We start from the raw sequence: 14,941 nt of genomic DNA, 5'->3' as shown, positions 1-14,941 counted from the left end.
GGTACAAGGTTATAAAAATCCATGCAATGATGCCATCTTAAGGAACTGTTTCTCGCTTTCAACTGATGAGAGATGGTACTGGTGAAAATGCAGGCATGAAAATCCCAGAACTCAGAAAATTTGCAGGGCGGGCTTTTCAGTCTGGATATGTTAGTATTTGCCTTTGTTCTAAACAAGTTTTGCTTCACAGTCTTGTCCGCCTTGGAGCTGCTGAGCCGTGGGACTTTGCTGCCCACACAGCCCCGAGGGTCCGTCCAGACCAGGCCAGATGTGCCCCAGCCTTTCTGCTCCATCACCTCTTTTCCAGATTTAAGTGTCTTGGTGGAACAGAAAGGAGATCGCTATCTGGAAGAGAATAATTGATATTCTCATTGATTGGCACTGCCTCAGGTCTACTTTGCTGCTTTTTTGACCTTATGGGCAAAATCTTTCTGTTCTGTATGGCAGTTGTTGGTGTAAGGGAGGGCTGAACTTGCGTCCATAGCTGGGTGATATTTGGACCTACGTGGATATTAGTGTTATCAGCAGACTGCTTTCAATGTTGATGGCATCTGAAAAAGTCCCATAGGAAACAGTTGCTCCAGAAAAAAAGACCTGCCTTGGGCTTCTACAAATCTGCTGCCTTGAAATGGTGTGTTAGGATAGAGCCAGAACCGGGAGGAGAAAATCAAAGTGTTAGCTGGGTGAGGGTAAATGATGTCTTCTCTTTCTCATTCAGTTGAGTTTCTGTGTTGAAACTTGTTGTTCTTGACTTCCTACGGGTTGTCTGGTAAAGAGATGGGGTTGTAAGTTTAAGTTTGTCTTTCTCAGTTGCTTTTATGCACGGACACCACCGGAAGGCTAATTTGAAGCCAGAACGAAACCTGTAAATGTAAGAAAAGAGATTAAATGGTGAAATGATCTTTTTAATTGCACAGAGAAAGAACAAATGCATGACTTGGTTCTACCTCTGAATGACCGTGGAAATAAAAAATGTCTATGGCAATCAAAGGAGTGAGGTGAAGAGCTAAATGTATAAAACCATGGAGGGAAGAGCAATAGGAGTTTATGATTAGATATCCTTATTATTTTAAGTAAATATATAAGATCAGTGAAACGGCAGGATGTTTGATGCGCTCAGTAGATGGTGTCGACCATGCTGATAACAGCATTTGTGAGAAGGAGAGCATCTGAGGAAAATACGTATGTTTACCCCCTGGAAGCTTTTTAAAAAACCATGAGTAATTAAATGAGGAAGCTGTCTCCTTTCTGAGAGAGGAGGATGCTTTTGGGTGTTTCACATTAAATGTAGATTGGCTGAATGGGCTGCAAAACCGCCGCCTTTTGCGAGCTTACGGGCTGTTTGAAACGCTCCCAAGGCGTGAGCCTCCTAGCATCGCTCTGGAGTTAGGCGTTTTGCTGGTGGAATCCCAGTGAAACGGCACTGGAGGTGCTGGAGGAGGTGTGCCGGTAAACCATTTATTACCCCTAAAGCTCACTGTGCACGCAGCTGGGCCGAAGAGAGATGCGGGTTAGGGAGAGGTCTGGCAGTGGGATGCGAAGGCAGGATTTGGCACGGAGATCTGCAGGGCAGCCAGAGCAGCATCCCACGTTCAGCGTTTGGCCGCACCAGCGTCCCGAGAGTAGCCCGTTCTCAGCGCGGAGCAAGAGAGACATCTCTTGGCATGATGGGGTTGCGCTCTCCCAGCCGCTCGCTCGCTCACTCGTGGCAGCGTGCCCAGATGGGACTTTGGGCAGGTCACCCGTGGGCTACTCCTGCTCCCCACGGCGGGGTGGGGGTGAGCCCGGTGCCTGCGTGGGGGGCTCAGGGTTGCGCTGGGGCCGGGTGGCCTGGGAGGAGGGGGTGACCGAGCCAGCCCAGCGTTAGGTCAGCAGATGCGTTGCAGGGATTACAGATTCCTTCCTCCTTTCTTGGAAATAAGGTAGCCTGCGTGGGGAAACGGGTGCGAATGTGGCTGCGCTGATCGTACGCCTGCTGCCTGCGCTTTATTCAGAGGCAGAAAATCTTAAGGGTTGAGTTAAAATCTCACTCGCAGAGATTTCATCTCACATTATTAGCAGAGTATAAATTAACTTTGTCTGCTCGGCCTACGGACTGCAGTTGAAAATCACAGTTGTTCTCACCTCCGGAGATTTGTGCTTTTTCAGATTGAGATTTCCGCTTTCTCTGTGCACACGTGCGCACGCTACTCACCTTTGGTTAAGACAGCAGTATATGATGGGATTGTACATCGTCGAACTCATGGCAAGGAGAAAGATTGCGAGATAAACCTGCTGAATGTACTTCTGCTGGTAGATGTCTTCCTTGAAGCTCCCCAGGATGAAGTATATATGATAGGGCAGCCAGCAGACAGCGAAAATGATCACAACTACCACCATGGTCTTCACAAACTAGGAAAACAAAACCAGTGTGTTATTCCTGGGCCTCTGGGTGATCGCTGGGGGAATGGGAAATGCTGCTTTTGTTTTGGGTCTGCTTTGCCCTCCTGAAGTGCTGTGTCTGGTATGTAAACCTGGGCTGCTATGGCAAAGAAACCAGCCCTGGTGATGGAAACGGGGAGCAGGGAGAGAGTTTAGAGCAAATGTTTCCCGGTGCACCGAGTGCACTTTCTGCAGAGGAACTGCTTGCATCTGCATCGGAGGGAAATGCGGTAACTGCTGTTCCGCTGAAACCTCTCCACCCTGTCCAGAGCTTTTCCCTGGTTTATCCTGCAACCCGCAGACTCGCTGGACGCCAGGCTTTACTCTCTAAGGACTGCTGGGAACTGGCCCGCTGCCTACCGATGTGAGCTTTTCTTCCTTGGAGGCTGGCTCGTGCGTGTAGATCACCATTTTTTTCATACTTGCCGAGTGATGCCCTTTACCCTCGGCCCAAAATATTTTGTCAACCTTTCATGCCCAATCCCACAAGATTTTCTATCAAATGCAAGCTCCGTTTTGGAATTGGAGCCAGCAGGGCTGGTGTGCTGGGGGTAATTATTTTTAAGTTTCACTTCTGACCTTTTTTTTGGCATTAACTTGGTGTTCGTAGCGGACTCTGTTAAGGTGGTTGCCTGGAACCGCATTGCTCCACAGAGTAATTCCTATAATGCTGTATGCGACAAACATCACCATTAAAGGCAGTAAATAAATCAACACGATCACTGCAATGTGATACCTGAAAAAGAAGAACAAGCACGTTTTCATAGTCAGTCTGTCTCTTGAAGGGCTCTTCCAGAAGTTGTCTTTTGGACATGTATGTCCGGCTCCCGTTATCTTCAACCCCAAAGCATGAAGAAGCAGAAATTTTGCCTACAAACATCGTTACAGGGACTTCTGTAAACAGCAAAAGCTCATCTCTCTTGTGTTGGGATGATTAGTCCTTGGACTTGGATTCACTGCTCTTTCAAGACGGAGTAATATCATTTATCTTTTATCAGAGGGTTACAGTCCACGGCCACCTGCTCTGAACTTTGCTATCCCACTGCAGCCAGGAAAGAGAGACATCTGAGACTTGTGGCTGGAAAACTATGAACCTTTAAATCACAGATATGGAAAAGGAATATCCCCAAAACTACAGAGTAACTCGACAAATGCACTAGTGCCAACAGCTTAATTCAGCAACAGTGAAAAAACCTGGATCGGGGACTGCAAAATGTAGCTGGCTGCTAACGGGATGCACAAAGTCGGCAGGAAGACTCTGCCGATAGCGAGGAAGGAAGATCGCCCGCTTATAGCGTGCGGAAAGTGAGCGGCAGTCATTGCTGTATTTGCATTTCTGCCTGGTTTTATTTGTGCGCGCACGCACAATTACGTACCACCAACAGGCTACTTGGTTACTGCTCCAGACGAAAGCGCTGGCATCTCCTTCGGCTGTATTTTAGCTCAGCCCTTCCTAGCTTTCCACATTACCCCACAAGCTTCTGCTGGTTCCCTCACGCCGGGGTTTGATTATTTTAAGCAAACACCATTTATGGGGAGGGAACAACCTGCTCACTTGGTTACAGCAGCTGTCAAATTAACATAAACAGTGTAAAAACTAGGATTAGGCAGGAGGGCTCTGGCACACGCTGCTGGCAATGACCACAAAAGGCTGGGTGCAAACGGTCTTTCTCGGTACGACAACGCTCCGGAGTTCCCCGCCGCATTAGCGAGCGGGGTCAGCTGCTTTGCGGAGCGCTCTCAAAATGGGTGTTGGGGCACTCGGTGGTGTTTGCTCCTTGGGGTGGTTGCAAATATCCGAGCGGTGGCTGCGCATAAAAAAATACTATATTTATGAAATGTGGCAGGTTTGTCCCTGCCCGTTTTCCACCCTTCCCAGTTGTCCTCAGAGCGGTACCTGTTTTGAAGGTCTAATACCATGTGTGGAGCGCAGCAAAGCCCTTTTAGAGTTCCCACCCTGGGAGAAGGAGGAGAGGATGGGAGCCTAAGCTTGAGCACGTGGCAAAAAGAAACTTTTAGTCTTGTAAACTTTAAACTTGTGCTATTTTGCTGCTAAGTTAACCTGTCACCTGAAAAAAAATTCTCTGTGGTTAAGGTTCTTTATTTTGGTTAAACTTCTACAAATTCAGTCCCTTCATATCCCATATTTCTCAGGCACTGGCAGTCACAGTAATGCATTGTTTGGTTGTTGGTTTTTTTTTACTTTTTTCTAGCATAATTATACATGGTTTTCCTGCAGAAAAGGATTTTTCTTTGTTCTGAAGTCTAGAAATCTTGAAGGCTGGTTTTACTCAACTACAAAGGTTTTGGAGGACCCACAGTCAAGAGAGGAACCCGGTTCTCCATTTCTTTGTTTTTCCTTTGGGTTTCTTAGTATTTCTTTTCCTTGATGTTTGGACTAGCACATGAATGGCTGCACGTGGCTTTTTCTCCCTGGTCTGTATTGCAGGCATCTGTCCCAACAGATCCATCACTCAAGATGATTTCTGGGGAGCGCTGCTTCCAACTTCCTTTCTAGGAGAGCTACCGAAACCTGCAAATCTGAGGCTGTGGAGGGAGACCAAGCTGGTGAATGAAGTGATGTATCGTGTTTGGGAGCTGCTGCTCTTCAGCTGGGGATCCCAGAAAGAACCTGCCCCCTTATTTGCCGTGTTCAGGACCAGCCTTTCCAGCCCACAGAGAATTTGTCAGCATGCTGAGAAACTCTTGTTTCAATCCCTCCCAAACCGTGAATGCGGGAGGGATAAACCTCACGCTTTTCATCTGAATAAAATAGTCATCAGTGACTTATATATAAGTGATTATCTGCTATCCCTCCTTCTCAATTGACAGGAGCCTGGCACGCTGTGTTCCCCAGCATGTGCCGTGGGGTGCCAACCAAGGAGCCCTGGGAGGAACATCAGCCAACATGATGCGAACTTGATTTTACTCTTCGCTCTTCTGTGACTCTGGGGACCAGGGACAACTGACCGCCAGTGGCTGAATATGCTGCAGCTTGGCCAAACTTACATGAAGCTCCTGGAACTTGGCACATAGGAGTGTGAAAACCAGTTAGTTTTGTATTAACTAAATGTAGGAGGCATCCAGCTGTCTGCCAGAGGTGAAGACTGAGAAGGAAAAATGTCCCTGGTGCATGGAGCTGGGCAAAAGCGTTCACAGTGGAGAACGGACGTGGGGAGTTTAGCACTTGGTTTTGGTTTGAAAAATTGTTTCCATTTTTTTAATTGATTTGTTCCTTTTCCGCAGCTCTTCCATTACTACTTCACATAAATATGTTTTGCTTGATAAATTTCTCAAACTGCTGGGTGTATCATGTGCTTTGAATAATGATTAATCACAGCCGATCCCCTAAAAGCAGGGTATGGCTTGTTTCATCTGTCTAAACAATCTTGCTTTAAAGCAGGAGGAAATTGCTGTGAGGGTTAGGAGCTTTTGGGAGCGCAGATGTGTGCCCAGATAAGTCAGTCTATAAAACCTTAGGATGTTTGAAACATGCTCCTCTTCCCCCCCCCCCCCCCTTTCTTTTTCCCCACAAAGAGCAGCATAATTTTTAGCTAATTATGTGGCTTCTCAGCATTAAGCATACCCAGTTTCTTCCTGCCTGACAGAGAGAGAAAATCCAAAATCTTTGGAACCAGGATTTATTGCTTTTTGAGAGACTTTTCACTCTGGTTTCTTTTAAATCCACCCAGCCCTGTATCTAGGGTTTCTAGATCTTATAAGCAGATTTCAAAGCAGGGGAGGATGGCACATCACCCTTCTTCACCCTTAGCCATGAGCACCTGGCAGCTTTTTCCACAGATGGCTTAAACTGAGCTTAGATGGGCTGCCCCAGACCCGTATTCCCCTGCTGCATGGTTCCCCCTTGCCCTCTCTCCCAGCGCTGCCTGTAGCCAACGGTTTGGAGATGAAATTAATTTTCTAGTTAACTTTTGCATGAATTGGGAGTTTTCTCATGTCTCTTACGTGAGCTGGTGCTTGGATCCGACGTCATCAGGCCAGACGACGACGCATTTCGTCGTTCCGTTGTCCATCATGATCTCGGCGTAGAAACACTGCGGGAAGGCGAGCCCAAATGCCACCAGCCAGATTATCCCTATGATGATGCTGGTGCTTCCAGCAGAGAGCCTGGGCTTGAAGGGATGAATTATTGCCACGTACCTGCAAGAAAAATAGGTAATGCTTTTACAGTTGCATTGGTAAACTATACAACAAATATAGCAAGTATAAAAACTGACCAGGATGGTATAGTGGGCTTTATTTATAGAGACGTTTTGATAGGTTCCAGGCTATAATTAATTAGAAGGAGCTAAATCCTTTCTGAAGAGAATGATTGCAAGTCTTAGGGCAGAATATATTAAACCCATGTGGATGGATGCTTCTGGTGTGAGGAGGAGAGAGTCATCTATGCATTCCGCATATGGTCTTCGCAAGTATTCCCCTTACTTTGAATTTTTCTTTTTTTTCCTCTTTTTTAAAAAATTAATTCTTCAAATGCTTTATGTGTTTGGTGTGAAATTTCGTGCTGTGAACTGTTCATGTTAGTTTGGAGTTATGCACTGTATAATACCATGCCCTTTTCTCCTTCCTCTACCAAAAAAAACCCCAAACACTCTGTTTCCCCCTAACGATGTCAGTCTCCTCTGACGCCCTGTATTATCACAACAGCAGACGGGGGGGGGGGTCTCGAGTATCATTTCCCCTGAATTTTTCCCCACTGATTTTTAGCCATGGAAAACTCTTGTGCCATCCACCTCTGCCTGTAAATGTTCGCGCATTTGTGCTTGCAGTGGAAGGGAAAGGCTGACCCTTTTGTCCCACACCTGCTCAGAGCCCTCATGGCACATCTGACTATTAGATTACTTGCAAGCCCGGAGCTCTCTCCGGTTTTAAGTTCCCCGTGTAGAAATGCATGGCGTCGTAATGAGTACATAATCAATTATGCATTTCTTGTCATGCTTTCCGTACTCTTTGTCATGGTTGTTACAAAGGCAAAATAGAGTGGAAAATGCCAATTGCCTTCTAGTTTTCATAGCAAAAATCTGACCAACTCTGTGCTGTCTCTTGGCCAGGCCGTTGGGAAGGAGCTTTGCCCGGCTGCTGCTGCAGGACAGAGGGCGGCTGCACGGACAGACGGTAAGTAAGCCAGGACTGCACGGCAGCAGAGCCTTATCTAGCTATAAAATTTTCATGTCACCTTGCTTTCCTTTACCTCGTCGTAGGCAGTATTATACGATACTTGAATCTGGTCAGGAAGGAGTCAAGTGGTGAATATTCTCCAGAATATTTGCCCACAGAAGTGCCCGAATCGACGACCCGCGGCTCTCGGTGAACCGCAAGTCCTGGGTATAAACGATGCTCCCCGCCGTGCTGCCGCAGCAGCCCGTGTTGCAGACACCGAAGGTATTACAGGGCTGCTGGGTGGAGGCTTTGCCAGGCTCAGCCAGGGGTGCACCCCTGAGGCCAGCCGCGCTTTTAGGCAAGCTCCTGCAAGTTGGGAGATTTACTGAATCTGCTGAGATCTGGCTCTTTTGTTGTGTGGCAGGGCTGCCTTTGCACCCCTGCTACTCGTGCTCCCTGTGCCCTCTCTCCGTGCCCCGCTCCCTGTGACGTCCCAGGATGCTGGGACCACGCTCCCGGCACCCTTCCTCCGGTCCTCGACCCCCGCAGACAGAACAAGCTGAATTTCGGACACTCTCGTACACTTTCGGAAGAGGGCCCAGGAGACTTTGCTAACTGGAGTGTGAAACTTGAGCTGATACACTACGTTTCTGCCTGGAGCACTGCGGAAAGCGTGCGGTGGAAACAGCTGCTCTGTGTAGCAGAGCAGCTTGAAACGGGGAAACAGAGCAGTCCTAAACCCAATGGTGAGCAGTATCGCCGGCGCCTTTTCCACGGCAGACAAAGATGACTTACAGAGCTGTCACTTCTTAGCCTCCTTCCTTACAATAAACCACTTCAAAGGAAACTTCGAAGTTAAACAACGGAGCCCAAGTGGACGCAAGTTCTCATAACAATAAATGGAAGCCGTGAGTTTCCAGGAGACAGTGTCAGGATCTATTTTAAGGTTAAGCAAAGAATAGCTAAATATGGTTGGCAGTGAGATGCCAAGTTTTCTTGCTGATCTGTGCCATGTGACTAAAGAGATTTTGGCTGTATAGGTACTTTCACCAAAAGTCCCCAAGGAACGAGACTAGGGAGACGTGCAGACAGGCTGAAATGGATTTATTTAAAAAAACCCCAAACGATCTTTGGCAGACCACACGTGTAAAATAGCAGTTACCAACGACCCTTCATTTAAAGCCAGAAACAGCAAAAGAGTATTCGAGTCTAAAAGTGAGCTGCCATTGCTTCTAAATAGGGATTGGCTTTCATCTGGACAACTGCAGGCTGAGAAACACATCGCTCATCCCTGTGCTTTTTAGCGATCCTTCCAGTAACCGCGGGGGCCACTGCCCTGTGCCGGGCTGTATCCCCAGCTCCCGTGCAGGTTGCAGTGGGCGTTACGTGCACGTGGGGCAAAGCCTTCTTTCTCCTGCTAGTTTGTTTATCATCTGGTTTGCTTTGTCTGTCGCTTGCTTCCCTGGGTGTGCCGGGGTGAACTGAGCTGCGAGCGGGGACGGGACTTAGGAAAGCGACCCCAATGACTCACGGAGCGATGCTTTTCGGATGGCTCCAGAGGGACGCTAGCTCCGCTCCCGAGGGAACTGGAAGGGCCCTTCGTGGATACGTGCGCTCGATAAGGAACGGAGGAAACCCGAAGGAAACTGCAAAGTCAACAGGAAGGCTTGATAAAGAGCCGCCAGATATTTCTGGACACCGGGTCCGGCTGTCCGGGGGAAGACCTTCGCCGTGGGGTTGCGGCAGGGACGTCGGATGGAGAAGATACACACATTCCCAGCGCCAGGCGGAGAAAGGAAGAGACGGAGGGAGGACGGGAAGGTGGAGGGAAGAGGGCAGAGAGCCTAGAAGGGAGTTTAAGGTCCTCTACCTCTTTTACATGCCATTGCCTTTAAGAGAGGAAATTCCCATGGCCTTTTGGCCACTTTCTAGTAAAAAGAAAACCAGCATCACGCTACTTAACAATGAGCTGTAAACACATTCAGACTCCACAAATTTAAGCTCGAGTAAAAGAGACTTGGCAGATGTAAGAGTGTATTATGAAAATACCAAATTACCTCAGAAGTCAAATAAAATCACTGTAATTACTTTCCTCCCTCTTGGAACAAGTCATTCTTGTGAACTATTGGAGTAGACTGCCATTTCTGATCTGTTTCCCATTATTTCTGGTGGTTTGCTGGACTCATAAGCAGGATTGCGGATGCTGAGACTTTCAGCATCCCGCAGCATATTCGTATTGCTCCAGCTCTGTCCAAATGACGGCTCTTTCTACTGGTTAAAAAAATACGAGTTTGCAGGATGACTGGGAAACGGTTTATGATCAGTAACGTGGGAACAATAACATACCAGCCACTTCCACTTGTTACAGATTCGGGTGTGATTCAGACCAGGGATAAAACAGAAGAGCCTTCCTTTCATGCCAGAACTAGCATCTAGCCCCATAGTCTGTTTGCCTGGCACTCCTCCCACTTTGCTGATAAGGCACATGATACAGTAGGTGGGGGCCAATTGCCTAAAGTATTGCAATGATTTTTTTTTTTTTATAACTTACAATGGACTTTTCGGACCTTATCTTCTCCATTCACCTCTTACCTCTCTGCAGCCACGGCTGTCATGGAGTAAATGCTCACAAACATCGCGGTGATGGGGAACCAGTTCTGAAACCTGCAGAATTCCTCACCAAAATACCAGACGTTGTGACTGGCGTAAATAAAATTGAAGATGGTATTGAAAGCGGACATCAGCAAATCCGAAAGAGCCAAATTAATGATGAAGTAATTGGTAGCGGTCCTCATTCTCCTGTGCGCAAGAATAATCCAGATGATGGTGACGTTGCCAACGATGGATGTGATAACGATGAAGGAATAGGTGATAGCCCACAAAGCGATTTGCCATCCCGGCTGGGTGAACTGGGTTGCCGCTGTCCAGTTGCCACTGTCCTCGAGGGAGTCAGCCTGCGAAATGTTGCTAGCATTTAAAACGGAAAATGTGCTCATGGTTTTTTCTTCAGCTAAGTGTAAAATAAAATCTTCTGGCGTCTGTTCATTTTCTTGCAGTAGATGCTGGTGTTATGAATCCCCATGCATATGACTAAGTGCCGTTAAAAAGGCATTGGGATGAGATATCTCATGTCCTCTCGTCCTGTTTTCCAAGTGATGCAATGCAGTTTGAGGAGGAGTTGAGCGATACCGAGGGCCTCCTCCTTGCCTGGCATTTTAACCTATGCTCGAAGAGCAAAAACTAAAGAACAACTCTCCCCCTTGAGTTTCTTTTTCCTCTAAAAAAGAAAGAAAAAAGGAAGGAAAAAAAAAAGGGGGGGTGGTGGTGGAGGGGAGGAAGGTGTTTTCCAGGTCCGTGAGAGGCGATGCAAGAAAATACAAATGGAAGTATCAAGCCAGAGAACGCTTCAATCCAAGTGGAAATCCTTCTTTTTCAGGGCAGTGATTTTCCAAGGCACCAGGTATCTGAATCCTCTTCAGCAGGACTGAGAACGTTTGGTTTTCTTTGCCTGTGTAACTGTTAAGTGCAAGGCAGGAGCCGTACTGGGATAAATTATCTACAAGGTTTAAGGGAACTTTGAAAGGAGGTGGAGTCTCTTGCAGGCAAAAACTAAACAACCAATTTGACATCAAATCAAACATAGCAAAGTGGTACTTCAAACACCACCACCCCCCCCCCCCCCCGTTTTGAAATAACCTCTGAAATGGACATGCTGCTATGTCAGGATTTTACAGGCTTAAATGCAAGGGTAGCTACTTTGCCAGGTTTACCAGTCCTGCAATCCTTGTGTTTCCAGGATCCTCCCTGGCTTCCTGCGAGCTCTCATAGCAAGAAAGAAACAAAATATATTTGGTGCAATTTTAGCAAGGTGGTCTTGCTCTCTGCAACTATTTGGAGGCTTATCTGCATTTTTGTTATGTTTTACTTAATGGTGACTGCCCTTTATAATATGACCAGCCATATTTAGTAGATTTGGTATGATTTAATTTATTTAAATTACATCAACATGTCCTGTTGGTGCTTGAAGTGTTGCCAGCGAATAATGCCAGGAGAGAGGCATTTGTGAAGGCCAGACCTGAGCTGGGATTTCTAATGAGGCTTCAGTGGGAAGTTGGCACCCAGGATCTCATCCGGAGCTCCAGAAATCCTTCTCCGGCTGCTCTCTAGTATAGAAACATCCAGAGGATCCTCAGCTCCCAGCCTCCACGTTCCGTGACGCTGAGGTGCTGAACGAGGGGCATTCCCCCTTCGGACCGCTGCATCCCCTTTCCCAGCGTGTCCTGTAGAAACTTATTGACCTCACGCGTGCAAGAAGGAGTATCTGGTCCCAGCAGATAAGGGGAACCCCCGAGTCCCGTCTCTGCTCGGAGCACAGCGCTCTTGCTCGCTGTCAGCTTTGCAGTAAAGGACATAAATATAAGTAACGTGTTGAGACTGAGATTTCAAAGAGTACTTGGCACTGGCTTGTGCCTACTCTGCTGGAAGCTGAAAGCGTTTCAGGTATTAAAACCTGTTTTCAGATATTAAAGCCTGTTTTCAGGATTGAGAAAGTAACATAAAGGAAAAAACTCCTAGGATGGCAGTAATTTTCCAGCTCCTGTAGTTGCTGGAGCTGGAGCTGTGCCAGGCTCCCCTGTAACGGGGCAGTATTTATCAGTTCAGGATCCTTTCCACCAGCTCGGCCTGGACTCTTTCGTTGCTTCATTAATTTCTGGAGGCAGCCTTCAGTTAACCCATCACCTAACGACTGCAACTCTTTAAAAGAGGTCTTCTCTGATACGGTATTACCCAAGTGTTGTTTTTTTAGAAATGAATACCTGTAGTACTACGCGTAATATCTCCTTCTCCTCGTGATGGTCTTCCCTACAGGTAATCCCACTCACTTCCCTACCGAGAAACTGCAAAAATACACTTGTATGTATCTTCTCATATGTGTTGCAAAGCTGTTCCAGGCTCTTCTCGAAAGTCTTCCACTGACACCTCATTAAACAGCTTATGAACCTTCCACTTTCTGTATAGAGTCCAGGAGGGCTGCTCATGATTTGCAATACGAATTCAACAGCTAATAGTGTTCTTCAGATTTTTTTCTTTGTCTCTCTCAAATCTCTTAAAATTCCAAGGAGAATATGAGCAAAAACCTCCGTATGTTTAGCTGAGAGCACAGCTAAAGTGCTTAATAAGTCTTTGTTATAGAAAGCAGAATATAAGCAAGCGCTTAGAAAAAGGACTGTACTTTTTGATGTTTCAATGTGGAAACCCATAACCTCTCTCAGCTGACTTTGAAGATGGGCAGGGTGCCCGCAGTTCCTAGGAACCTCCTTCCGAGCAATCTGCCCCAGTCCCTGATCTGTTAACTCAGGTTCTAATCGGAGAGCAGCCACCCTTTGGTCAACATTTCATCGTACAAGTCAGCGAGGACTTGCTTTCGGTTATACACACCCACACCTTTTATTCGTTTGCTGGTTGTGCCTCGACAAGGTTATCGTCCTGGAGCCTGGCCAGTGACGTAGCGCGTGCTGTCGGCCTTTTGACTTGCAAACTGGAGCGATTTTTTACAAATTCCTCAGGAAACGCGCGATTGCGTGGGACTGTGGGCAAAACCCGCCTCCCCAATGATTTTGGAGTTATATTGGGGAAAGGGGCTATCTGAGAGCAGGGGGTTTGGGTTTGGCTGGTTTCACTGTTGTTTTTATTATGGGCAGGATTGTTCAAGGCCAAATGTCACCGTGCTGAGTCACCCATTCCAGGCCTGAGCAAAGGGTGAGAGATGCAAACAAAAGATCTGTGTCTGGAAGGTCAGGAAGGGTGAGTAAAGTGTATTTTGTGTTTTGGAAAAATAATACAAGGTAATACAGGCAGTAGAGGCTTTAATCGTATTGCCCGCCGGACTCTGCTTTGGGACAAGGACCTTTGTGCAGGGAACAGCCCTGAGAGCGGGACGTGAGGACCATGAGCATCCACCTTGGGTCGGGCAACATGCAGCCAGACTCCAGCTTTATCAGGCCAGCTTGGGCTGGCAGAAAGCAGCAAAAATGCTGCTGGTAGCTCTGAAAAGCTTAGGGTCTTTTTGACACTCCTTGGTGCAGGGCTAGCTTGCGGGTTCACTTTCCTTTTCTGCAGATCTCCTAAAGCCCTGGGTCAAACGCTCTGCAGACCACGGCTTTTGAAGACTGTCCGTGGGATCCACCATGCCTTGTATACACTTGCAACCACCCTGGTAGCCCTGGAGGCGAGGGAGGAAATGTGGAAATTACTGATCCTTAACATGAACAAAACCACCGCTAGCTGAGCCGTTGGATGGTCTCGGGAGCAGATGCTATAATGCACGATCTGCCTCGATGCTGGCGGAGATGCCAAACTCTCGGTTGGAAAACCGCAGCTCTGTGCTGCACCGGGCTGAGGTGGAGAGAGCGCAACCAAGAAGGACCCTCAGCACCGCAGGCAATTCGTAACATCTTACTTTAAACCACCGTTTACTGCTAAACTGTACCAATCGCGTCCAGAAATCTTGCCATTTCATTGTCTAGACAAAGTCTGGGATTCAGACAAAGAAAAGGATTATTCAATTATTTTCATACAGTTTCATAACAGGAACCTGTTTTGACATATTGGCTCGGTTCAGAGTGAGAACAACAGGAAAACGGACACTCCTGGTAATCGGCTTCCCCATTCAGCCAGTCGTGCCCTGAAATTTTATTTGCAGAAATCAGAGCGTGAAGGACAAGGTAAGGCATTAGGGCAGTCGAACCAAAACTATTAATTCAGTTACATACACAAACAAGGAAAAAGCGTAAGTGACAGGAACGTGTTTGGATGTGAACAATGCCCATGAGACATGAAGAACGTGTGGTAGACTCTAATTCCCAGCACTTACACGATACGCAGTGGGATTTCCAGCCTGCACGCCATTGGTAAGTGTCAGGGATATTTGCAGATTTGTCTCAAAGCTGAAGTTGTTGATATTTTAGAGGATGAGTGCTCTAGGACATCATATTATGTATTATTGTCAGAAACGGAAGAGGTGATGAGCTGTTCTGTCGCTGGCAGGGACCTGGGCTGGATTTTTTGTTTCCCAGAAGCGGAGTTTAGCACTGCATGCAAAAGCAATGGCACTTTTTATAACAGACTTATCCAGGAATATTTTTTAGGCTTTATAAAAGAGGTTTTGGTAGCAACTACTGCTATATTGTATGTGCCTAACAAAATGATGTGCGACCGACCACTTACGCTGTTCTACATATGCAGCTCGGAGGTTCTCCACAGTCTCTTTGCTAGGTAATTTAAGAATAAATTCTGCCACACTTCATCTTCTCCGATACCAGCCGCTGATTTTCAATGCCGTCTGTCTCTGCTCTGGGCCAGGATGCAACAACTAACTCTGTGACAGTTGTCTGCCACT

The 14,941-nt window shown here is 47.1% G+C and overlaps 1 protein-coding gene and 1 long non-coding RNA gene across 2 annotated transcripts; one reads left to right on the top strand and one right to left on the bottom strand.

Moving 5' to 3' along the window:
- Positions 1–667: 667 nt before the first annotated feature.
- Positions 668–10,538, bottom strand: TACR2 (tachykinin receptor 2). Its single transcript, XM_030029658.2, has 5 exons — positions 10,135–10,538; positions 6,388–6,582; positions 3,001–3,157; positions 2,195–2,391; positions 668–863 (listed from the first exon to the last, which is right to left on the bottom strand). The coding sequence occupies exons 1-5, from the start codon at positions 10,536–10,538 to the stop codon at positions 668–670; spliced, it is 1,149 nt and encodes a 382-aa protein (XP_029885518.1).
- Positions 7,327–10,587, top strand: LOC121233658. Its single transcript, XR_005933588.1, has 2 exons — positions 7,327–7,557; positions 10,145–10,587. It is a non-coding gene; the product is annotated as an uncharacterized LOC121233658 (long non-coding RNA).
- The last annotated feature ends 4,354 nt before the right edge of the window (positions 10,588–14,941 follow it).

The sequence above is a fragment of the Aquila chrysaetos genome, chromosome 11, assembly GCF_900496995.4.
Source record: "Aquila chrysaetos chrysaetos chromosome 11, bAquChr1.4, whole genome shotgun sequence".
In the NCBI taxonomy this organism is placed as follows: domain Eukaryota; kingdom Metazoa; phylum Chordata; class Aves; order Accipitriformes; family Accipitridae; genus Aquila; species Aquila chrysaetos.
Note: the sequence above shows the minus strand (reverse complement) of the source record. Positions and strands in the feature narration are given on the sequence as shown.